Source organism: Plectropomus leopardus, chromosome 9 (assembly GCF_008729295.1).
Source record: "Plectropomus leopardus isolate mb chromosome 9, YSFRI_Pleo_2.0, whole genome shotgun sequence".
NCBI classification, from domain to species: Eukaryota; Metazoa; Chordata; class Actinopteri; order Perciformes; family Serranidae; genus Plectropomus; species Plectropomus leopardus.
The window spans coordinates 8,996,597-9,021,304 of NC_056471.1; the positions used below are offsets into that span (position 1 = coordinate 8,996,597).

A 24,708-nucleotide genomic window follows, 5' to 3' on the forward strand; every position below is an offset into this window, starting at 1 on the left:
TGCAGTAGCTTTGTAACTGCCAGGCTCTGAGGTCGGCTCTCAAACTGACAAAGTCCGTCCCCCACCCCCCACCCCACCCACCTCCTCTTGCATCTGCTAAACTAAAGTCTGCACCAACTCTGTGGCCACCCCCAACCCCTGGGTAAATGTGTTCAGCCCACCTAAGAAAGAAATGCCAGCTGTGTGATTCATCCACCAAAATGTAGCCACTTCTTGTTGTCATACATTGCATTAAACTTCATCAGCTATTTAGATACTGAAAATACTGAGATGAGAAATATGTGAGAAAAAGAAACCGACCACAGCCTTAAAATCAGAGGCTCAGAAAAGAAACTCTCTGTTTCTACTTTAAATGTTGATTCTCAGTCAGATATATCTGTCAACGAAAAAAGCGAACACACATAGATGATTAATGTCGCCAACATGGGGGGGAAAAAAACCCATAATAGCAGAAGTAATGGTGTCAGAAATTCTTGTAAACCACACCCCCACGTTCACAGGAAGCCTTGTGTATGTTGAAACCCCCAGTGCAGCAGAAACACTGACAGACAGATACAGTATAGTGAGAAAACAGTTAGAAACCAAAACAGGAAATAACTTTAGATGAGAGAAGGTTATAATCGGTAGAAATTAGATACAAGAGGCAGAAAGAGAAAAAAGAGCGAGGAAGAGAGAGGGAGGGACAGAGAAAGTTAATGTTGTTACAGGGGGAGGAGAGAAGGGATGGCATGTGTGTCCGCTGATGCTTCAACCTCCGGCTTTTTGATGCAACACAGCCTCGAGCTCAAAGACAGAGGTGAGATATCAATTGTCCATTCCTTTAAAAAGAGTTTAAGCTTTTGTGTGAGAGGCAGCTGGAAGCATTCAGCATGTGGCCTCATGGGGGATCTCGCATGTTTCTCCAACATGAGGAATGCCTGTTATGTTGAGGGTGTGAATGTGTGTCTGTAGGCCAGCGTCAGGCTGTTCCTCTATTTGTTTGTGTATTTGGGACGGTGGATCATGACATGTTTTTGTGTGTTGGCACAGCACACGTAGAGGGACCTGGGTGCAGACCACTAACATTTTGGGTGCTGATACACGAGGCAAGATGTCGTGTCTGAGCGGAAAGGCTGTAAGGCGCCAACAAACCCACTGACGGATGAATCACAGCGGATAAAATGTTGTTTCCATTGATCTGCTGAGTAAAACTGCTGAATCCTAAGGTAGGGCTGCAGCTCTTTATCGAAACACAGGACTTTCATATAACAAATATCAATGAGATCCAAAGACAGACAATGATGTCACACAAAGATGATGTGTAGTTACTGGACATCGCGTAAGGTTTGGCTTTGATTGGTCATCATTTTGCACATAACACCACTGCAATAAGGAGGAAATAAAAGAACAGTGGTTGACCATCTTTAAATGAACATATAAGAGTAGACAGACAGCCTCTGATGGTTTCATATTGTACGTGCAAAAGTGAGAGTAATGAGAGACGATTCACACTAAAACGATCACACATGGGTCAAAGGTCAGTGAGGCTAAAAGGACTGAGGGTCCACTGGGAGATGTTTCTCAGTGCAGTGAAGTGGGATAAAAGGCAAACAGAAGCAGAGGCCAGAGTGCTGTGGACAAATTTGTATCTCTTAAAAAAATCCCCTCTGTCTTTTTCAAAATTCCTTTCCTTGTTAACATACTGTACTTAGGCAGGGTTGTAAAGGGAATTTACTTTATATGAGTGTTTCAATTTTAGACATATATTCCACCACATGTCAGAAGTAAATATTGTACCTTTTATTTCACTATTTTTTTTATATTTAAGTTACTTTTCAGATTAAGACTGTCCTTAAAAAAAACATAAATCATTGAGTTGAATCATACATATTACCTCAACTTCTTCGTCTTCGTCAACGTCTTCTCAAATTAAGTCATCTTAAAAGTTTAAGGCAGCCCAGGCACTAGCTTTTTTGAGTCAAAGCAATGTTTTCCTTTAACAATGTAACATCCATGGATGCTGTTTATTGGGGCTAAGCCAAAAAATAGTATTTGAAATTTTTTTTTAAAGATGTCTTCAAAGTCATCTTTTCACTTTTTGTTTTTCAACCAAATTTCACATTGTTGAAATTTTGGCAAAGATGTCTTTTCAATATCAATCAACCACCTTTTCTTGGATGGAAACAAATTGTTGAAGATTAAACCAGTGTTTCCCAAGCTTTTTGGTTTACAACCTCCTACAAAAACACAAAACAGCTAGTTGGGGCTCGTTGTCATGTCAGAAGTTCAAAAATTTAATATAAATTTATGAAGACCTATTTTCCTTTGTTCCTCTTGTAAATCACATTACAACCCCTCAGATATATTTGTAACCCTTTGGAGGGGCCCAATCCCTAGGCTGACAATCTCTGGACTTAACTAACAGTGTATGAGGTAGTTAGGTTACCAGCTACAACAGCAAAATGCTATTTACATAGCATTGACAGCATATTTGGCTGTTGTCAGCCCATGAAATGGCTGTTCATTGGTGATCCAGTAAGAGATACAGATATGAGTTGGAAGCCTGCACCTATCACTGGGTTCAAAAAAGCCATTATCAGGCCAGCAGATCATCTAATTATGTAATTTATAACGCTGCATCACATGCAGAATGTCAACTTTCCCTCTGATATTGTAAGAACATTTTTGCTGATAACACATCTGTACTTTTACTATTTATCTTTACATTGATGTACTGTTACTTTTTACTTGAGTGAAGGATCCATGTACTAACCTCGTGAAGAGGACGACGCATGTTTGACTGTTAAGAAAGACATGAATAATAATGATACTCAGAAAACACCTCATCTGGGGTGTAGCAGAAGTCATTACCCTTTCAATACTAAAAATAGCAACATACTGACTATGTTTAAAGCAAATCATAAAAAGTATGAAGACAGATGTTGAACACATACTATTAATGTCAAATTGAAACTTTCTTAAGCATGATGTCCTAGATAGTTAACTCTCCAGTGATAACAAAAGATTTAAAGGTATGTGATGAATGAAATCATCATTTCAAAAGCCTCTTCTGTAAAAAAAATTTAACAATTCTTTTTCCTGTTCTCCATTTAGACCAAATTACACTATAAAAAGTGATAAATCAAGGATGAATCTTCATAGCTCACATTGTGTGGTATTAAAAATAAAAGCAAGGAAACCCATGCTGAACCAGCGTACACCTACTAATGTTTACAGCTGTGGGTGGATGACACCCACAAGCGGGTAGCTCAGCTCCAGACGTTACTGTGTGTTTCCATTCTAAGTTAAAATCAATAACTGGGTTTAAGGCTTTTTTGAAAATCTTAAATTGCTTTCATTTTTGTGTTCTTGTGAATGTCAAAAACTAGCAATGTAGGTGTCGCTTATTCTATACCTGAGCAAACCACAAAAACTGTCATTGGTTATATTTCCTCAGTCTGGCCTATTCACCACGCGCTTGGCCTGACTTTTCTAACCGCACCAGTTTCAGTGATGCCCCGCTCCGAGGCAGCTTACACCGGCATATTGTTGGCTGCCCTGCAGGTAGAGATGCACTACGTGGGAGACTGTAGCATCAAGTTCTCTGTGGGTTTGCACATTTACTGTAAATGGCACTGCAAGAGCTGCAATCACACGCAAATGACTTTTTATGAAATGTGCTGTAAACACAGATGGTGTAACAAGCTGCAGCCATGGTGTGAATGTGTTTGCATGATTGTGTGAGAATGAGTGCTGCACAATGTGATGTGTGTCCAAAAACCTGACAGCTGACTGTGCAACATGCAAAACATGCTGCTGATTTATAGAGACATTAAATCGTCCTGTTGACTTTTCTCTACAGGATGCCTTGTTCCCGGGACTGAGGGTGAAACATTGACAGTTTACCAGCACTGTACACACTTCAGCTTAAAGACGCACAAACTCCTCCTCGCCAAAAATGGACACTACGGACGCTGAAGCGCAGCCATCACCTGACTACGAGCAGCTCTCTTGATTGAAGCTTCCTTTTAGTTCACAAGGCGACTTGTCTTTACAGTTACAGGCTTAAGATGAACTTTGCTAACCACAGCTGTCAAATCAGTGAAGATCTCCAGATGTACCAGCACCGTGTGTATGCGGTGGTGTACAGTGTGATCTTAGCACCGGGCCTGCTGGGTAATGTGCTGGCACTCTGGGTGTTCAAGGTTTATATCAGAGAAACCAAGAAGGCTGTGGTGTTCATGATGAACCTTGCTGTGGCCGACCTGCTGCAGGTAAAAAGCCCTAAATCTCCTCTGTACTTCATATTGTTGTAGTAGGTTTACAGTCTAGTTAATAACGTATGTATCTATGTTTAACTGTTTCTTAATCCATCAATTTATCTAATTACATCTAATATAATAACTTTTAAATATAGATATTTCCTATCTATACAAATGCTCTTATGTGTGGATGGTGGAGCTGCAGCTAATGTTTGTTTTCATCATTGACTGATCTATGAATTATCGTTTCAATTAACCGTTTAACCGACAACACTTTAGTTTATCCGCTCTAACAAGCATTTATGAGCATGATCACCTTCTAGATTGTTCTATAGCACTCTATTATGCAGTTGTAAGCAGATATAAGGACATATTACAGTGTATTTGATAACAATTATAATCTCTCCACTATGAATCATCCATATCTGGTGTTGAAACAGTTAATGAATGGCTGATTATCTCATATAACACAGCTGTAATGACATCTAACAATACATGAACAAAACATAGTGTTTAGGATTTAGGGGCATCTATTTGCCGAAATTATATATAATATTTATAGACATTTTTTAGTGAGTAATCACCTAAAAATAGAACTGTTGTGACTACCTTAGCTTAAAATTAGTGGTTTATACCTACATACAGGAGCGCTTCCATTCCTTCTAATGTAGCCCAGAACACACAAACCAAACACTGGCTCGGCAGGGGACCATTAGCATTTTCACCTAGCCCACCGTAGATCTACAACACGCTTGGCCAGCCCGTTCTCATAGCCAAATCATCAAATACCCCCACTTCGTTAGTGATTTCAGTAATATGATATAATGATTAACAGTGTTAGCTAGAAACAGTGCTGGTAATGTAAGGAGTTCGAAAGTCCTCATAGAGCAGGCGGGAGGGATGGTGAATGGGTCCAACAAACCCCCAGACTTTCACCCAGTAGGCTGGTGTTTGCTTACCATATGAACGTTGAGCCAAACCATGATTTTTTTTTTCCTAAATCATGCTTGTGTTGCACAAGGAAATTAATGCTGACGTATCAATACGCAATTCCTTTATCTGAAATAACCCAATACCAAGTAGAATCCAACCTTCTCCAGTAGATACCTGCATTTGATCCATTTTGTATCCAGATATAGAAAAAAAAACAGTGATGCATTCACAAGTTTCGTTGAAACTAAAATGAGGCTTTGGTAATAGTTATTCAAATCATGTGTGTATCAACCACCTTGTTTGTTCGTAGCTCCTCTTGACGCTCTCTGCTCTCCTCAGGTGCTCTCTCTGCCTCTGCGGATCTACTACTACCTGTACAACACCTGGCCCTTTGGCCATCCTCTCTGCATGATCTGCTTCTACCTGAAGTATGTCAACATGTACGCCTCCATCTACTTCCTGGTGTGTGTCAGCGTGCGTCGCTGTGAGCTCATTATGCGTCCACTGAGGTACAACTCCTCCAGGAGGAAAGGAGACTTGTTAATATGTGCCCTCGGCTGGCTGTTAGTGTGCCTGTGCTGCCTGCCCTTCCCTCTGCTGAGGAACCCCAGCAGTGAACCGTACTCTAATGCATCACGTGGGCTGGTGTGTTTCTCAGAGCTGCCTATGAGGACAGTCAGTATCCCAGCAGCCTGGGCCCTCCTGATCCTAGCCGAGCTGCTGGGCTTCATCATCCCCCTCATCCTGGTATTAGCCTGCACCTGTCTGACCGCTGGGAGCCTCCGGAAGCCCACAACAGGGGCGATTCCTGACCGAGGGGAGAAGCGGAGGGCCTTAAGGATGGTGCTAAGCTGTGCTGTGGTCTTCCTAGTGTGCTTTGTTCCTTACCATATCACCATGCCCCTGGACTTCCTAGTCAAAGCAGATGCACTGAGCAGCTGTGCCCTCAGGGACCTGATCCTGCGATGTCACCCTGTCACGCTTTGCCTGGCCAGCCTGAACTGTAGCCTGGACCCACTCATGTACTATTTCACAACAGACGAATTCTGGAGGCGACTGAGCAAGCCCGAGATACCAGAGAGCATGGCTTTCAGCAGACGTCTGTCCTGTATAGCTGGAGGAGAGGACACAGAGGAGGACTAGAGCAACGTCAGTTTCTCTTGTTGAGGTACCAACAGCTAAATCTTAACCACTAAACATAAAAACTATGCACAAACTTGTGAAAGGCAAACTTTCATGTGAAAATATGAGTAAATGTCAAAATGGGTTTTTTTTATTATTATTTATGTTCTAATAAAAAGTGTTCTTTCTACATTTGTGCGACCCTGGTGAAGAATGAGCTGTTTTTTGTTATGAAAGATAGAGTTGTCGTTAGTGCCAACATATGCATCAGGGGAAACCCCTAAACTTGCTGAACTTTCTCTCTTGCTTGAATGTCATGAGAAATTAACAACTCAACATATCCTCATACAACAGTTAGTATGACATTTGACGAATTAGCGTAATCTAAAGTTGCATAGGCAAGCAAAAAAGTTAGGTTTATGAAAATAAATATGACTGGGCATCTTAAGGTTTGGGCAAGTAAAATTCTGTAGGTTAAGTTTAAGAAAGTAAAGTTACTGGTGGTTAGGTTTAGGAAAATAAACATGATGACGACATATCTTAAAACATCCCAAGTCCTATGTTTTTGGTGTACTTCCTTCTTTACTCCTGTCAGTACAGTGGCTATTGCAGTCTTTTTGAAGGGTATACGATGCAGGATTATTGGTTAGTGTTTGTACATTTGCCTGCCAGTGAAAGTGAAAGTAAAGTGCAACCTCAGATTCACTCTCATTTGGTAGTCCACCTCACTATATTTGGGTTTTTAATGCACTGTGTCTTTTAGATGCCTGCTGCTTACAGCATTTATTCACTACTTTGCAATAAAGCCCTGACCGCACGTGAGCTCGTGAGGGTTCACACCCATAAACATCCCAAGCACAGAAAATGAGAGAAAAATAAGAAAATACAGATAGAGGGCACACTTCTTCCTACACCTCTCGTGGGTCACGAGTGATGATTAAGAGGGATTATTTCCTGTTCTCATACCCAACTCTTGAAATACCACTGCTCGGTCAGTAACTCATGTCAGACACCAACGGCAAAAGTCACCTTTTGCGTTGTACTGCAGCTGGATGGCACCTGTCGCAGTGGTATGATCCACCACCAGACAACATTTTAAACGCTGCCGGTAAAATCATGATACGGGCAGCTGGAGAGTCCCTCCATTCTGATATACGGTATATAATTTAACCTGACAAAATGACCCACACCACATTTAACTGCATTTACACAGGTAATAGCCCATTCTCATAGATATTTCTACCTGACAGAATGACCTATTCCACATGTATAAAGGCAGTAGTCCATTCTGATAGATACTGTTACCTCACAGTATGTCTTACTCCACATTATATAACATTTACACAGTTAGTTGTCTGTTAGGTTCTGGTTTTGTTGGATCCCAAAGGGGAGACAGTCACTGGTAGGCATGTAGAAAAAGAGTTTAGCATACAAAAGGCAGTGGAGGCAGGGAGCAGGCTCATTTGTAGAAAAATATCTGATGAAAGCTAAGCACATGGAAAAAACTCAGGCACTTGAAGACACAAAAGCTGGCAAAAACAACGAGGCCTGAGCACACAAAAAAAAAAACACTGGTAAACACAAAAAAATCACGAGTAAAGAAGAATCTAAAAAGAAAAAACCCTGAAGGAAAACTTGCAAAAACAAAGGGTACTAGCAATCTGTACAGATCTGTCTGGCACAGCAGCAGAGTGAAGACAAGGCTTATATAGGCAGGTTGATGAGCTGAGTGGAGACAGGTGTGCCTCATCTGCTGCTGCTGGAGGAACCAGCCACACACCCTGCCACACACACACCCTAAAGAGGAAAGAGAACCAAAACCGGAGGGGGGGGGGGGGACACATACAAAAATATACAACAAAACCAAAACCAAAGCAGAATTATCTGCCTTTTCTGATAGATATTTGTACCTGACAAAATTACCTACTCTACGATAGAGGTTGTTTTTTCCTGCAAGTAAAAAGATGAAATTCAATAAGTTAATGATTCAAAAATGATGGTGAAAGGAAGAAAAGAAGTTACATCTGAATGTATTCTTTTGGTTAAAAAAATTCTTATGTAGAATATAACATGCATTCTGGTACTTTTTTTGTCATGCAACATGCCTTCTTTTGGCATAGCCTGTTTCTGTGCATTTTCAGCTTTACTGGCCAGTTTAAAACATTTGTCAGAAAAGTAATCAAATGTATTGTTCTATTAAGATTAAGATTAATTAATATAGTTGCATTACTTATTATATTTTTACAGGGTTATTCATAATAACCTACTACATTTCAAAGGTAAGCTTTCCAACAACGTACATAAAGGCTAGACATATAAACACTGTATGGTGCTCATTCATTGGTGCTGTAATAACAAGCAAACAGCCCAAATATTCAGTAGGTAAAGAAACTTTATTCAGCAACAAAGTGAATTCATTTCAGTAGCTGCACACAACATCTGTTTTTCATCTAATCTTGTAGTATTGTTAAAAAGCTGAGACAGAAACACAGTTTTACACACACACTTCCTCTCTGATTGTCTTCCTGTGCAGGCATCGAGTGGGAAACTATTGAAAATCGCTTCAAGTTATTTGGCAAAAGGCCATTTCTTTCATACGTCAATGTTTTTCTTAAGGGCTCTTAAAATCAAGGACAATCTTTTTATGCTGATTCATTGAGGGATTTTTTATTTTTTATTTTTTTACAAAGTGATAATTTTAAATTTATTGCGTTCTGCAAAACTTGTCGCAGCCTGCGGCAACCTATTTATCACAGCTACCCCAGCTTCATAGATATGAATTTAAAAAACTGACAGAAAAAATAAGTTGTCAAATTTAGTGAATTTTCCCTTTAGCACATTCACTTCAGCTTATCAACCGCCCTTCAAGTTTATCGTCACAAATGAGGTTTCTACACAAAACACAAACACTGGTCATATAAGGGTGCTGGACTGCTCGCCGTCAGGTATGACACCATTAAATTACATAAAATCATCACACAGCAGAGGCCCCATGGGAGCAGCAGGGCACTCTGGGAAATATTTACAAAAAGTACCATCCATAACAGACATGGACAACCATGTGACATGTGTACTGTAACTGTACTGTACCATACGTTTCCTGGGTGACTTGAGCTATATCACGCTATCACATATAGTATATCTCGTCAAGGCTGCTCTATAAACCCATTAAGAGTTGGAACAGTAGGCGGACACACTGACAGGTCGGATATGAATGACTTCTCATTATCACTAGGATATTCAGTAGTAGGACTAACAACTCTCATCTGAAGGTGACTAGATGTTGTAATACAGTAACAACGCTAAGGTAACTCAGCAGGAAGCTACGGCAACAGAACAGAAACCAACATAACAAATGAAACTTAGTGTATTCTCGATAAGCAAGCTGGCGCTGGTTATTAGTACAAGACTAGCTAGTGAATACTTGAGCAAGAGAGCTATGACGTATACAGGTTCAGGGGAATACAGCAGAGAAGTGGGTTAGGTTATATAACGCTGTAACTTAAATTCACTGATCACTGGGGTTAAAGCAGGGGAGGCAAAAACTGGAGTTAGAGTTTTATACAAAAGTTACTTTCTGCTGAAAGCTGTTCCCTCCTTCACCTACTCTCTCTCTCTCCGTCACTCAGGCTCACTCGATCACTCTCTTTCCTCCAGATCTATGCTCGAGCTTTCCCATCAAGCCTTGCAGATCGTGGTCTCTGTCACAAACTTGTTCTCAAAGTGGCGGACGGTGAAACATTCGTCCACGCTGCGCTTCTGGATGCCTCCACCTGACAGACAGAAAGACACACAAAAATTAAACCTTAATAGTAAAATGTTTTAAGTACAACTAACATATAATTATGTTTTGCTAAGAAGTCAGTGTATAAATGATTATTTGCATTGGTTATATTTGCTTTGAATTGACTGATTATTAGTCAGAAATGTACTTTTTTAAAAAAAGGAAGTTTTATTAACAGCGTCCTCTATTTTAGTGGTCTGCAGTGACTATGACCATGTGGGCACTGGTACTTTTATTAGTGCAATATCTGTTTAGGCAGGCACTTCTTATATATGTTTATATATATATATTCAATTTTAAATCTAAATCAGTTACTTTGTGGTGTTTTGGGGAGGAAGTGGTACCTTAAAAACTAGACACAAATAGTCTCTTAGCTTCTTTTGAATTACTGTAGCTACATCGTGTGTTCATCATTTTATATAGATGTAACTTTGCAATGTCAGCAGCCTTGGCAAAAGCCCGCCCAGAGGCTGCAGATCTTATGCTGCGTTCACACTACAAGCTACAAATCAAAGCTGAGCTGCCCTCAAGTTTCTTCTGCACTCTGATGATCTGTGATGCATCAAACAATCATGTGGTTTTGTTTTCAGCTGGGGTCCTATGTCATGTTAGCTGACGCTATGCTAACTTTCTGTGCAACGTAGAGCACACAGGGATACAATGGGGCTGCAAAATGTAATGTTAAAATGGGGCTCATACATTGATCAAAACCATGGATTTTTTTTGGCTTGACCAAATAAAACTACTAGCTAATGAGCTTCTGAGCAGCACTTCAGTGGAGATAATGTAGCTGATCTGGCTGTTGTGTTGTCGCTGGTTGTCGAATGCAGCATTAGACGTCCTGTCCCAGCCCATTCTCTCTCCAAACTCTTTAAACAGCGCCACTCTATCAGTGCTTTCAGCATACGTGGCGTACGTTGGGCGTGGCGCCAAAAGCCACCTTCCACGCCCAACTGGAGTGCGGCTGGATGGCATCAGATGAGAACGTGCTTGGACAGAACCGTTGCGTTGTTATGACACGCTGGCTGACAGTCAGAGGGTACTGGGCATGAAGGATACCTTAAACGTCATGAGTAGACGCGGAAGGTCGCTGACAGAGCAGCGCCATGTGACGAGTTGGGATGAGAACCTGTTGCATATCCACAAATAATTCTAACTTCTGAACAACAGCAGCAGTGTTCTTAATTCAGTTTGATATAAGGTTTTCCTCCCAGCATTGACTGAACCCATGAAAAACTCATCTCTTTTCATCAAAATTACATAATTAGAAGGGTTTTTTTCCATGAAAAAAATCCCTTAGTGCCTTAAAATGGCTTAGAATTAGCTCTACAGCTTTGGCTCATTTACTAAGCATGGATCTCTAAATATGCAAATTGTTCCCTGCCTCTATCTCCACCAGCTGCTCGCCTACAGCTCGAGCTTACCTGCTCATCCTTAGCTTTGCTCATTGCTCCCTACAACAATAGAAACCCAAAAGTAATAGATGTCGTGACTACAGCTTGACTACGTTATCAAACAGATAATGTGTTGCTCATGTTACATAAACCTTGTTCTCGATCACCAGCTCTGACAAGTTGAAGTGAAAGTGAAACTAAGCTTGCAAAAAAAACAAACACAGCTACACCTGCTTCTCCTCTGATACCCTTTGTTTCGATGTATTGTTGGCTAATCATATGGAAAGTCCCATCCCATGAAGTTTACGAAAAAAGTGAATTAATTACCATTTGAGAAATGCATCAAGTAGTATGATGCACTAGAATGATGAAAGCGTAAAATGTAAACACATGCTGGTGCTTTCAAAATGTTAATGAAGTATAACAAACATGACACCATGTCAGTGTTAGCTGCTCAGTACATCCAGACCTGGCAGGCTGGAGCGGCGCTGCATTCTGTATGTTTCCTTTCCGTCACACAGCCGGCGGATGTAGAAGCCCAGAGGCTTGATGTCATCAATACGCTCTGTCACCACCAGATCCTCGTGCACCAAGTAGCTGCGGTAAGAGCCAGACTGGGAAAAAAAAAGGGATCATGAAGGAATCAAAATACATCTTTAAACCACTCTGAGTCTTCTGAGACGACAAACAGCTCAGTGAAAAGGACTGCAGCCAAGTGTGAAACGGAGAGTGGGAGAGACTTTTTCTAATTGATGAATCATCTCCAAACTTCTGCATTTTATGAAACACTTCCACATCGCATAATGAAATTCACTTATTGCACCACCACCCACCAAACACCAAATGCTGCACAACATGTCACAGCAGAGAACTAAACACTCAGTGCCTACACACTCTCAGTCCCACTGTTCTAAAACTTCCTGATCATGGTCAACTCTGGCTAAACCTCCAACTGATTCATTCTCTGATGAAGTAATTATCTATGACCAAAACTGTGATAATTTCCGTCCACGCTAGCATCATGGCCCTGCTGAAGGCAATGACTGTTCCCTTTACTTTTCATCTGGCACCAATCATCAGGTAAACATTTAATAAGTAAACTAATACTTTGATTTACGACTATAAATGCACAAAACTAATGACAATAAAATCAGCATTGGCTGTACTTTGTGTTTAGTGCTGATTAGCAAATGTTAGCATGCTAAAATATTCAACTTTGATGATAACCATTGTGAACAATAATCCTGATTGACTGAGCTGCAATGATTATTGATCAACAGAAGATTATTTTGCAACTATTTTGATCATCAAGTAATTGTTTTTGTCATTTTTTTAAGCAAAAAAGGCAAACATTTATTGGTGCCATGCTTTTTTGATAGAGAATTTGATGCAGCATATTCCTTTTTTTATATATATATATTTTGTGCAAAACTGCAAACTTTCTGACCCAGTGCAATTAACAGTTGCACTTTCACTGCTCCTGGTTCTGCTGCTCCATCTGTGCCCAGAGTATGGTCCGCACTCCGAGAATGTGGTGCAATCAATAACTAAATGGTATATATATTCTAGTAGCGCTCCTAATGAAAAGTCCAGCAGCAAAAAATATCTAATCAACACGTGGCGGCAGATAATTTAATCGTGGCAGGTCACCATGATTCAATGAATGTGTGGGAAACCTTGCTGTGTTTAATTGTTCTATAATTTTATTGATGAAATTATTAATCAAGAAAATAACGGGCAGAATAATCAATAATGTTGCAGCCCTACTGTTAACCTTAGCAGGTTTGCACTTTCATTGTGAGCATTCTGTCATTAGCATTTAGCTCAAAGCGTCGCTGTACCCAAAGTAGCCTCACAGAGCCGCAAAGATTTAGCAAAGAAAATGGAACTAAAGTTTCCACTATAGATTTAACTGAATGTGCTACTGAACCCTTTTTCATATCACATATTTAAAGACAATGAAAGGAGGAAAAAATGAGATGATGGGGATTACTCATACAGTGTTACTAATACAGCATGTCTGGGATAGAGGAAGATGGTGTGAGCTGGAAATTTTTACTTCACCAGTGACAGACATGACAGATTTACACAGGATTAGAGCACAGACAATCTCTGGAATTATTTTAAACCCCTGGATTTCCCCAGGTAATATTTAACTGTTAATATAAGGGCTTATGCATGGATTTGAGTGAGAGTGCTGTGTCAGTTCAGGTCTCTCCTGCAGGCAGTGGCATCCTGAAATCACACACACTGAGCACCACTCACCATCAGCTGTGAGAAGAGGTCGATGAGGTCCTGAGGGGGGAGCACCACCGAGGTGTTCAGAGGAATCACAAAGCAGGTCCTCAGAGTCAGGTCCAGATATGCTGTCAGCTTCTACTCACACACAAATATGAAGTCATCAGGTAAGAATTTAACCAAATCAACAGGAACACACCAGCATGTGCAGTACTGTACGTGGTGTTTTCAGTGTGTTACCCTGTTGAAGTCATGGAGGATGTAAGCAGGGTCTCCAGGTCTGAAGCGGGGAGGTGGGACGCTGATGACGGCCATGCTGTCAGAGATCTCCACCTCCTCCTCCACACGTGGCAGGTAGTACGGCTGGCTCTCTCCTCCTGCTCCGGCTGACATGTCGCTGAACTGCATCGCACCGTGATACAGCCTCTGGAGGACACATGCAAGCAGCAAAATACATCACTTTGATGCATACGAAGACAAATTCAGGCACTTGGCTCATGGTATGTATAATTATTATTATTATTATTATTATTATTGTGATGAAAATCTTTAAAACCTGGACAAACTGGCTTGATTTCTTTCAGCAGCATGGGAAGAAGGCAATGAAAGGAGAAATGACCCCCAAATTAGCAAAACAATTCGTAAAATGTACAAGAAATGTACATGAAAACTAGTAAAGAATAAATACATAATTTAATAATAAAATTTAATAATAAAAATAACAGTGGTGTGTGTGTGTGTGTGTGTGTGTGTGTGTGTGTGTGTGTGTGTGTGTGTGTAAGGGGTGGAGGTGGTGGTGGTGGGGGGGGTTAAACTGCCAAATGTAATCAATGTAATCTGTTTATATTACATAAAAAAATAAATAATAAATTCTAAATATAATCTTTCCTTTTTTTTAAACTTTTTTCCCCAGATTTTTAAAAATAAATTTTCTAACTCTACTAATTTGTTGAACGTTTCTCACCAAGTCGTTCATTTCCTTTTTTCCCACATGTTTGAAAGAAACTGCACCAATTTGCTCAGAGTTCAAAGGCTTAAGGAATCGGAAAGCAGAACAAGAAAAGCAACGTTAAGTGTTAATTTGCTTGTCTTAACATACAGTCTTTGTTCTCTTTTCTCTGCAAATACTCGTCTTTCAAGCTCCTGGAAAATCAGCATGAACAAGCAGTATTAGATGTACTTTCTGTGTCACCTGGCAACATTTGCACGGTGCACCATATTGTTAACACGTGGTGAGGAGGAATGTCTGTGCAACCACAAATACCGATATTTGTCTTAAGCTGTGGATCTGTGCAGACTGTGGTTTGTCTGCAGTGTCTGCCTACCGTGTAAACAAACTGTCAGTTCTTCCTAAGAAATACCACACTACAGCACTGCAGTTTGCTCATGAACAGCACAATGTATCTTTAAGATTTTTAAATCATGAAACATCAATGCTGATAAAAGTTAAAGCTGCATTAAATGACTTCCGACCACCAGGGGGTAGAAATACACTCAATACTCCACTGGATTCTGTACCTTTTTTGTTACTGTATATCTTTTTGCAAGTATGTCATGCATATATTGTTTTGTGACAGAAAGAGACAAGCTTGCTAGATTTTTTTTTAAAGTCAACAAATCACCCATTGAGATTGTCTCCCCGTCGCTTAGATCTGCAGAGTGCAATCTGGAGACAAACAAAAATAATGAGCTGAGAATGACTAGAGGTGACATAACATTGTGGACTGTTGTGTTTATTCTCAAACAGTCTAAATCAAATTCATGGGACTAATGTCATGTGATTTTTAAGAAAAAAATTGTGTAAAGGAAACTCCAATGAGGTAAGAAGAAGGGTAAGTCTTTCATATCCCAATTTGTAAGTGGGTTGAATCTCCCAAACACAGTTCAATTACATTTGAACAAAGAAGTGTTTCTGCATTGTATTAGTAGTTTAATAAACTATTTTAGACTTTGCTTCATTTGCATAAAAGAAGAAAGCCCTGTGGGCACGGAGATACTATTCTGAATGTGAGACCCTCTTACTGACAACACAGCAAAAATTTAAAAAAGGTTAGGTCTGCACTTTCTGGGAAAATGGAAGTGAGCAAGAGTCAGCACTCTAGTTTTGGCAAGAGTGTCCCATCAGCAGTCAAAGGCAGCTTTAATAATTACTCCCAAACTCTAATAACACTCAACGTCTCCGCCTGCACGCTTCTGCTCACAGTGACCAAGAATGAGAGCATCTGGTAGTTTCACTCCAGCTATTAAAAAAAATGTTGGTAGGATGACCAGTGGAAACAACTGGTTTACTCTTCCATGTTATTGAAACCACATACTTTGCATTGAGTTATGTTTAGATAGATTCAGCCAGAAGTCTGCTCAACATCAGTTTTTAAGTATTTTTTCATATTGCACAACAGAGCTCTTTATTCAAGATTTTGTTTTGGCCTTTTGCCTTTGTTAGAAAGCGACAGTGTAGATACAGGCAGGAAACACAGGGCGAAGGAGTCCCACCCTGAACATTGCAGATAAAGTGTATGACACATATTCTAACCCAAATTCCTTAACCTGCTGCGATTACTTAAAAAGAAAAAAAAGGTATTTATGTCCAACGATTGTCCATCTTGGTGTATTCAGACTGGAATGAAGATTGAACATTTCAAAGCATTTTGTTTTGTTAATTTAAACCATAATGCTGTTTGTACAGAGGCATTCATGGTGTGTGAACAACATAAGGATCACGTGACATACCCTGTGGCAGACAGGAAGTAGCTGTTTGACAGAGTTTACACATCAAGTACCCTGCCCCAATCAGTCTTAGAAGTTAAAAACATAAAAAACTACTATAGCAATAATGACAAAGCTACAACAACTCATCGACTAGTCAATTACTCGATTGACTGAAATACAATAATTATAAGTTATAAGTTCATTGAAAAAATGGCAGAAAATGCTGTATTCAGCCTCTCAAATATGGAGATGTCCTGCTTTTCTGTGTTTTTGAACATATATAACCAAATGCATTTGGGTTTTGGTCTCAAAAAGCAATACATTTAAAGACATCACATGATATTTCATTATTTTCTACCGTTTTGTATACGAACTATTCATAAATTAATGGAAAAACGCTAATCAAAACTAATGAAAACAATCATAGTTGCAGCCCTAAATAATAATTCTGATTTCACAAGTTATAACAACATCCACAATCATATATATTTACCTTTGGGGTGAAATATCGATAGAGACATGCTCCCCCGACGATGAGCCCGCTGAGGATGAAGGCGATGCCCAGCAGGGTGAGCAGACAGCGACCTGTGGAGCCCTCGTTGCCCGCTGGAGCAATGGCCAGCTCAGGATCCTAACACACACACATACACACACACACACACACACACGCACACACACAACCACGCACGCACATACATGCACACAATGCTGTCAGCAAATCTGTAAATTATATTGTTGGATGCATTTAATATTAGCATGCAGCTCCGGCTCTACAATCCCTAATCCCAGTGAATGTTTGGCCTCTGCAGAACAGCTGTGCGATGCTCAGAAGATGGGCGGTCCCAATGTGTGCTGCATCAGGTGCAAAACGGCTCTTTGTGCATTTAAGGAATACCACCGCAAACCTATTCCTATTGTATTCACAAAATGCAAGGCAATACATAACGATCATATAAAACACACACACAGATGAGGTCCACGGTCTCAGCTGAGTGCGCGCGGCCGGTGCAGGCCTGCTACCAGCGGACACCGGGCTCAGACAAACTGAAGCCCGTTAGCTCACCTTCACAGCGGCTGGCACCTCTTTGCCCAGCGCCTTCTGCGCCAGAGCCGAGTTAAAAGCAATCTTCACCATGCTGGAGTGGAAACAGTCAGCTCGGGTTTCTTGTGCAGACAGAAGAGAGAAGAGAGTCGGTGCTGGACGGCAGGCTCGGTTACTCTCAGCAGCTCCGCGCTGTGACGCACTTTGCAACCTCGGCTTTATCTAGAGCTTCCGGTGGCTGCAGGGGATTAGGATGACATCCGTAACGGAAGCTGGAGAAACAATTTAAACCTCAAGGTACATGAAGTACATAAACACTTTATATGTGGGGAAATTTAGACGTCTATTATTACCGGTTTGGCAGTGACCACTGAAACATTGTATTGCCTCATTTATTGTCCTCAGTATCCCCTAAATCTAAGAGGTGAAGTGTGTAGCTTTGGCGCCATCTAGTGGCCACAGATGGCCACAGAAAATCAATCTCCACTAATAAACAAAACCTGAATAATATAGGGATTGTTTTTTTTATTTATCAGAGGAGGGGTAGCTGGGGAGTTACCTGTTGTTGTTTAAGCTGTTATTATTTTTGACTCTCTATGTAGCTGTTATTCGTCCTGAAAAAAATAGTCTTCCCGAGTGACTGACCACCACTTCCCCTAAAAATTCGATTTTTTAAATTAACCCTTCCATTCTTGAAAGTGAGAAAATTGAAGAAGAAATCTTGGAATCTTGGCCGAATTTCAAATGTAACCCCCCCCCCCCAAAAAAGAGAACAATACAATGTATACAAAGTATAAATAAATAACTTCAAAAGAAAAACAAGGGGAATTAACTTGGAAAGGGGGCTTAAAATAATAGTTATGTATCTAGATTCTTTTCTTCCTGGCTTTTAATACTAATTTTTCATTTATTTATTTCTTGCAATGTTTTTTTTTTCACATTTTTCCAAGTTGCTCAGTTCCTTTTTTCCATATCTTAATAGAAATCACACCAATTTGTTCAGCAAGTATAGGTTTGAATATGATAGTGCTCCAGGTTTTAAATATTAAGCTCAGATTTGGATAAAAAAAAGTCCCTCCCCAGTGCTTAAAAAATTATTTGACATAGCATCCCCTTTTGCACTACTTCCTCCTCATAAATAACAAACAGTCCCTTACACTTTCATTTGAGCTTGTCTTTTTTACCTGCTATATTCTGTACAGCACATGACACAAAATGACTCAATTTTGCACTGCCTGCGCTGTAATGTAATGAAAAAAATATTTAGAGTGTATAAAGTAGCCCATTCATCTCTGTGAATATTCCACTCTGTAAACTGACTCTGTAAATATATCCCCTCCTACAGGCCGGGCACTACCTGCCAGTGAGTCTGCCCACTCACGCTGACACACACAGTACGCCGCCTTCACTGCACTGTGTGGAAACACAGGCCAGTGCCAAGGCTATACTGTACGTCTGACACATATCCTCAATCCTCTGGTCTGTGGTGGTCCTCTGCTTCCTCTGCTTTCACTCTCCTGACTCGGTTTAAGGTTGTATGTATGAGTAAATAAACACTTACTGCTGCACCAGCGCTCTAATTCCACGCAACTCTATGGCATCTCTCCAGCTCTCTGCACTGCAACTGTAGCATATGCATCTCCCAGTCTCACAAACACACACACGCACTGCGGGGCTATGATATTTCCTCTGTTAAACAGACAGATTGGACCGGTAATCACCACTGAAAGGTACATAAACAGAGCAGCTGATTTCTGTACCTAACTCCCCCTCCGCCTGCCCCCCTAAACTGACTCTGCCTGAAAACCCTAAGTGGTCCTGAAGGCTTGTTTATGGGCTCGTCTTACGCTGTGTTTGATCTGAGAGCTTGCCCACACATGCATGCGTGGACACACACGCACACACACGCAGCATGAGAGAGGGAGAGCCAGCATTAGCAGTAATAGCTGAGATGATAAACAAAAGACTTAGATTTAATCCTGAGGGCTTCTCAGCATCACACACAAGAGAGGAAGAGAAAAAAGCAGAGGAGGGAGCCAGGAGGCGACCGCACTCTGGGTCCAGAGGGAAACAAGGGATGATTGGGGGGAAGAAGCGTGGAGGCAGGTGGGGGTGAAATGGAGTGATTCTGGGGGAGAGTAAAGTGATGACTGGGAAAAACACAGAGAGGGAGTTACTGGGAGAGGCAGAGCAATCTGCAGTGTCTGATGCTTGAGTGAGTTTTCCGAGGAGTTGATTAACGGCAGATTAAACTCGCCGTCCATCCAGTTTACATCTCAAACTTTCTAACAAGCCTGCTAGGTAGAATTTCTGTGTGTCTCAGACTGAAAAGAGCAAAACATACCCAAATGGACACCCATGTTTTTGTGCACAGGCGCACAGAGGCGGCGGGCGTCATAATGGTGCATGGCAGGCGTGCATGATGGAGTTTGAATGCCAGTGTTTCCCTGTGGTCTGCAGCAAACGTCCAATAAAAGCAATAAAAATACACACACATGTAGACGCAAACACACACACTCTTTGCATGCAATGTCAGCAAACTGAAAGAGTCTGCAGGGACGCACTGGCTTCATAAAGTGTGAGAAAAAGAAGCTCTCGTGGATGACATCATCTGCACACGAGCCAATAAATATGAGCACACACACAGACACACACCTCATAGATTTGTCATCAATTTCAATACCAGACATGTGAAGCCGCAAGTGACAAATGACTTTGTCCCTTTCACTGCTCCCAAGCCATACATACACTACCAGCACACACAAACACACACACACACACACACACACACACACACATAACCCCAAAACTGCTATGGTAACAGCTGGCCACAAAGTTGCGTTGAACCAAAAAGTTAGACACTGCTCAGTGCTTCATAACGTCACTGACATGTCTTCATGTGGACCCACCATAATCACCATGTGCCTCGAGTGGGAGAACATTTAGTGGTTAAAGAGAGAGAGAGAGAGCAGACAGAGAAATGTAGCAGAGAAACAGAAGAGCAGCTCTCATGGGTACACATGTGGCGGAGAGCAGTGATGCTGCTTCAAAGCCCTTTTTTCAGATTCCCCCTCCAAAAATCAGCGTGCATCACACTCTCATGATCCTTGCCCCACCACACACACACTTTTGGCAATCACATATGGCTTTGAGACAAGGGTGACAAATGAGTCTTTCCTGTGAGTATCAGCTTCTAAAGCTACCTTCGCTCTCCCATAGCACTGCCTGTCTGCCTGTCTTCATCCTCCCAGCTTGGCCCACCTCAGGGAAATGTAATAATTTCATGCTGAAGGAGATCTGATGGGGTAACGTCACAGTAAATACTAGGATTTAGCTGTGCCAGCTATTTATAAGTTTGTGCATAAAGTTTTAGAAACTACTTGCTAGTATTAAGCTAGTATGTGTTGCACAATTAGGCTTCAAACTAAGAGACACTTCAGAAACATTTATAGCGCTGTCCAAGAAAAAGCAATAAACAGAAAGTCACTTAGTATCACAAGCTCTTGTATAGCTTTCAAAAATGAAAGTTAAGAGATACATTAAATGTACAGTGTGTTTTATTACTCATTATTTGATTTAGTGTCATCTAACCATAAGGATTGCAGATTGTAACCACTTCTACTGGGAAGGATTCCTTCAGTGTTCATTGTTCAAGAGGTTTTTACAAGGAGCCGAATTATCTGCAAAGGTCTATTTATCTGCAAAAAATCAGAAAATTTATCAGCAAATCAGTGTTTCTCTGATGCTGTTCAGCTCATTGCAAACACGCTACTAAAAACAGTACCTTATGTGTGCTCACCTAATTTCTCTAAATAAGTTAAGATCCAGGCATTCTCAGGGTTTTTACAGCAAGCCGAATTATCCACAGAAAACTCTTCCTCTTCAAAGCAAACAGACCCGGTTATTTAAACCCAGAAAAACGCTGAATAAAACAGTTTCATGCTAAAAATTGGTGATACTGTTTGACTTATCGCAGTGGGGCTGCTAAGTAACGTGAAAACGTGAGTGGAGGCTGTTGCTCAGGCGGTAGCTTTTTGTAATTTGATGTTACCTTTGTTGTTTTTGTGAGAGGTAGATCATTTCCAGTACTTTAAGCTTACATTATCATTACACTACATTTTATCAAGCACTAGTTCGGTTTTATCAACAATGTTTCAAGTCATCGTTTTACTTTTTACTCTGAAACGATTGTATATCAGCAAGCGTTAGCCTGAAAACTGTCATATACAGCTGTTATTGTGTTAAAATAATTGGAAGCAACTAATCTCATTGATAGAACCTGTTTAAATTATGTAAATCCCAATGTCGTAAACTGTTATTACTGTATAGCTCAGATAAGTTTGAACTTAAGTGCAGTCCAGGCCAGGCCTACTCTCTTTCACTTCTACGTAACACACTGGATTTGAGCAGATTTTTGTCAGAGCTGGAGTCTTTTATTGAGGCCAAAATAACATATGATGTAACAAATATAAGTTTTACATGCTATAGGGCTATTCAAGAGGAACGGCTGCTCTCTAAACTTGTGACCTAATGTTGCTGCCATGTCTGTCTGTTTGAAGTATCAAAGAAGTGGTGAAGAGCCAAAAAGAAGGAGACGACCATGGTATGAAAGGATTTCTGAAGCACAGGAGTGAAGGAGAGGACAAAAGATATGACTGGAAGAAATAAAAAAGGAGGGTCACACATGTATGTCATGGAGGACAACTCGAGGTAAGCAACTGGCGCAGGTAGAAAGGGAAAAGTGGGAGAATTAAATAGGATGAAAGAGAAGAACTGGAGGGATGGAAATGGACACATGTCTGTTATGTTCCCGAGGGTTAAACTCTGGGGAAATTACCTCATCATCAGGAGACTGCTCCAAAGCGCTACATGTAGGCTTCGGCCATGTTGACTTTGCGCCGGTAAAGCACACACACACACACACACACACCCTCTTCTGAATCGTGGCCAATAGCATCATTGCCTGGTCGAATCACTTCCAGATTCAATGACGTCACCTCTGTCAGGTTCACAGGAGGAGCAGAAAGCACACACACACGCACACACACACACACACACACACCTTTTCACTGGAGGATGATACAATGATCTGTATTTTTTCTTCAGTTATGACAGAGGGGTCGTTCAAGACTTTTCATTCCAGCTTCTTTCTTGAACTTGGAGAGAAACTGTCCTCACATCATACAGTGAGTCCAGCAGAGCACTGACTGTTATGGCTGAGAGCCAAGAGGCTGCAGTCCCGCGTGGACTCTAAAAGGCCTGTAATAAGGTTTTAGAAGCCTGCAGAGGTTAGCGAAGAGGCCGCTGTAAGACCACAGCCTGGTTCATATCCCGGGCTGGAACAATATGAGAAAACTAGCACTCCATCTACCCTCAGTAAGTACTATTGAGCAATACACTTTTTTTTTGCTCTTTTTTAAAACCTAACTAAAAAAGTAATAATAATAAAAAATAAAACAAAAACAAGAAAAAAACAAACAAGAGACAATGAAAACAAACTAACAAACATATAAATAAACAAATAAAGCAGTATTATTAATTTTTTCTGCTCATGCCTTCGCACAAACCCCCTTTTTTATTTTCTTCCTTTTTCGACCCTTTTTATTGTTTTCTTTCCTGCTGTCCTCTTTTTTCTTTCCCTCCTTTCCCTTCCCCAGCTATGCATTTGGTTCATATCATAAGTACTATTGAGCAATACACTTAACTACTAACTGCTTCAAGGAACCAGACTAAGTGCACTGGGAAGCTTTCAGACATGAATGTGGATGAAGCAGTGACATGCAGTGAGAACATTCAATATTCTGTGGATTAAAACTCAGGAAGAGAGTCATAAACTGTTATAATCCTGCAGTAGTTATTAGGACCCACAATCCAGATAAGACAGGTGGTAGTTTAAACGGTTTATGCATAGTAAAATCAGCAATGCTGGATATGGCTGATGGGATTGGCAGATCAGAAGCACAGAGAAAAAGACAGGTTCAGGTAGGTGTCCAAAAATGAGGCAGAATTTCTAGATTCTTTACAAAAACTGATCTAGACAAAGGCCAAGGTGTTATCACTGGAGGGTTCATAAGAGGGCCGGGCTTACATCAGGTAGCTGGCAATCAGAGTATATGATCAGCAGGTGTCTGAGGAGCAGCAACAAGACGGGAGGGGGAAAACTCTGGAGAAGATGAAATTAGACAAATTACTGCTGATCCTAACTTTTTAGATCAGTAAAAAAATGCCACTAAAAACAGACATAAAATGGTTTAGGAGGATATACATCAGCCAAAGGAAATTTTCCATAACCTGGAAACAAAAATGTCCACTTTATTAATTGCTTATTACACCTATATAAAAGAGCTTTATTGAATGATTTTCTAGCCATGGATGCAGACTTTATAGTACCTTTAACTTTGTGCAGTGAATGCCTTATTTTATAAAGGAGTACATATATTATTCAAAGACTTTCCTTTCTTAAAGTGTACAAATATATAGTATGCATTTGTTTTTATATAATTTAGAAATATTTTTTATAATAGTTTTAATTCTTGCTTCTCGCTCTTAATTTTAAGTATATGCATATTTTTACTTCTGGCCCGTGGTGTAATATGTCAATAATATTTTGTTACAGTACTGAAATTTTTTTGGGGAGTATCTATACCTGAGTTTTTATTTTTCTGTATATTTTCATTGTTTTGCACTTTTACACTCATCACAAGATATCTCTACTTTTATCCAAGTACAGCTTTCAGATACGTTATCCACCACGTTTTAGTTTTTTTCATTGTAATCCTTGGCTTTCATGAATTTTAAATACCTTGAGTAAAAAAAACAACAAAAAAAACATTATTATTATTATTATTATTATTATTATTATTATTATTATTATTATTTTATTATTATTACAACTACTTTCTACAAATAAACTAACTTGAGGTCAGTCCACAAAAAGTTGTGGATTGCAAAAAGTATGCGACTGTGTGTATGATCTCTATAATAAATGTGTGGTCATTTACAATGTCGTATGACCTGTGATATCAAAAAACATCAATTATTGGTATAGTAAAAATGCTGTGTGTGTGTGTGTGTGTGTGTGTGTGTGTGTGTGTGTGTGTGTGTGTGTGTGTGTGTGTGTGTGTGTTGTGTTTTTGTGTGTGTGCATGTGTACGTACGTGCATGAATGTGCATGCTTGACGTCGGGGGAGGGTTGGAGGATATGAGAGTAAGCTGCTAAAATTGATGACATCCCCAACACAACCC

The 24,708-nt window shown here is 40.4% G+C and overlaps 2 protein-coding genes across 2 annotated transcripts; one reads left to right on the forward strand and one right to left on the reverse strand.

The window, feature by feature from the left end:
• Positions 1-291: 291 nt before the first annotated feature.
• LOC121947761 (probable G-protein coupled receptor 174) lies at positions 292-6,507 on the forward strand. Its single transcript, XM_042492874.1, has 4 exons — positions 292-796; positions 1,030-1,205; positions 3,842-4,253; positions 5,514-6,507. The coding sequence occupies exons 3-4, from the start codon at positions 4,050-4,052 to the stop codon at positions 6,315-6,317; spliced, it is 1,008 nt and encodes a 335-aa protein (XP_042348808.1). The 5' UTR covers positions 292-796; positions 1,030-1,205; positions 3,842-4,049; the 3' UTR covers positions 6,318-6,507.
• Positions 6,508-8,670: 2,163 nt separating this feature from the next.
• On the reverse strand, positions 8,671-17,865 carry LOC121948097 (integral membrane protein 2A-like). Its single transcript, XM_042493363.1, has 6 exons — positions 17,485-17,865; positions 16,915-17,052; positions 13,953-14,138; positions 13,740-13,850; positions 11,944-12,088; positions 8,671-10,069 (listed from the first exon to the last, which is right to left on the reverse strand). The coding sequence occupies exons 1-6, from the start codon at positions 17,554-17,556 to the stop codon at positions 9,975-9,977; spliced, it is 747 nt and encodes a 248-aa protein (XP_042349297.1). The 5' UTR covers positions 17,557-17,865; the 3' UTR covers positions 8,671-9,974.
• Positions 17,866-24,708: the final 6,843 nt, after the last annotated feature.

What these genes read in the sequence shown, in the direction of transcription:
- LOC121947761 (XM_042492874.1), top strand. Translation starts at nt 4,050, where the DNA reads ATGAACTTTGCTAACCACAGCTGTCAAATCAGTGAAGATCTCCAGATG. An exon ending in CTGTGGCCGACCTGCTGCAG is followed by an intron (nt 4,254 to 5,513) that starts GTAAAAAGCCCT and finishes TGCTCTCCTCAG; the next exon opens with GTGCTCTCTCTGCCTCTGCG.
- LOC121948097 (XM_042493363.1), bottom strand. Translation starts at nt 17,556, where the DNA reads ATGGTGAAGATTGCTTTTAACTCGGCTCTGGCGCAGAAGGCGCTGGGC. An exon ending in TCCTCCATGACTTCAACAGG is followed by an intron (nt 13,851 to 13,952) that starts GTAACACACTGA and finishes GTGTGTGAGTAG; the next exon opens with AAGCTGACAGCATATCTGGA. An exon ending in GCGCCGCTCCAGCCTGCCAG is followed by an intron (nt 10,070 to 11,943) that starts GTCTGGATGTAC and finishes TCTGTCTGTCAG; the next exon opens with GTGGAGGCATCCAGAAGCGC.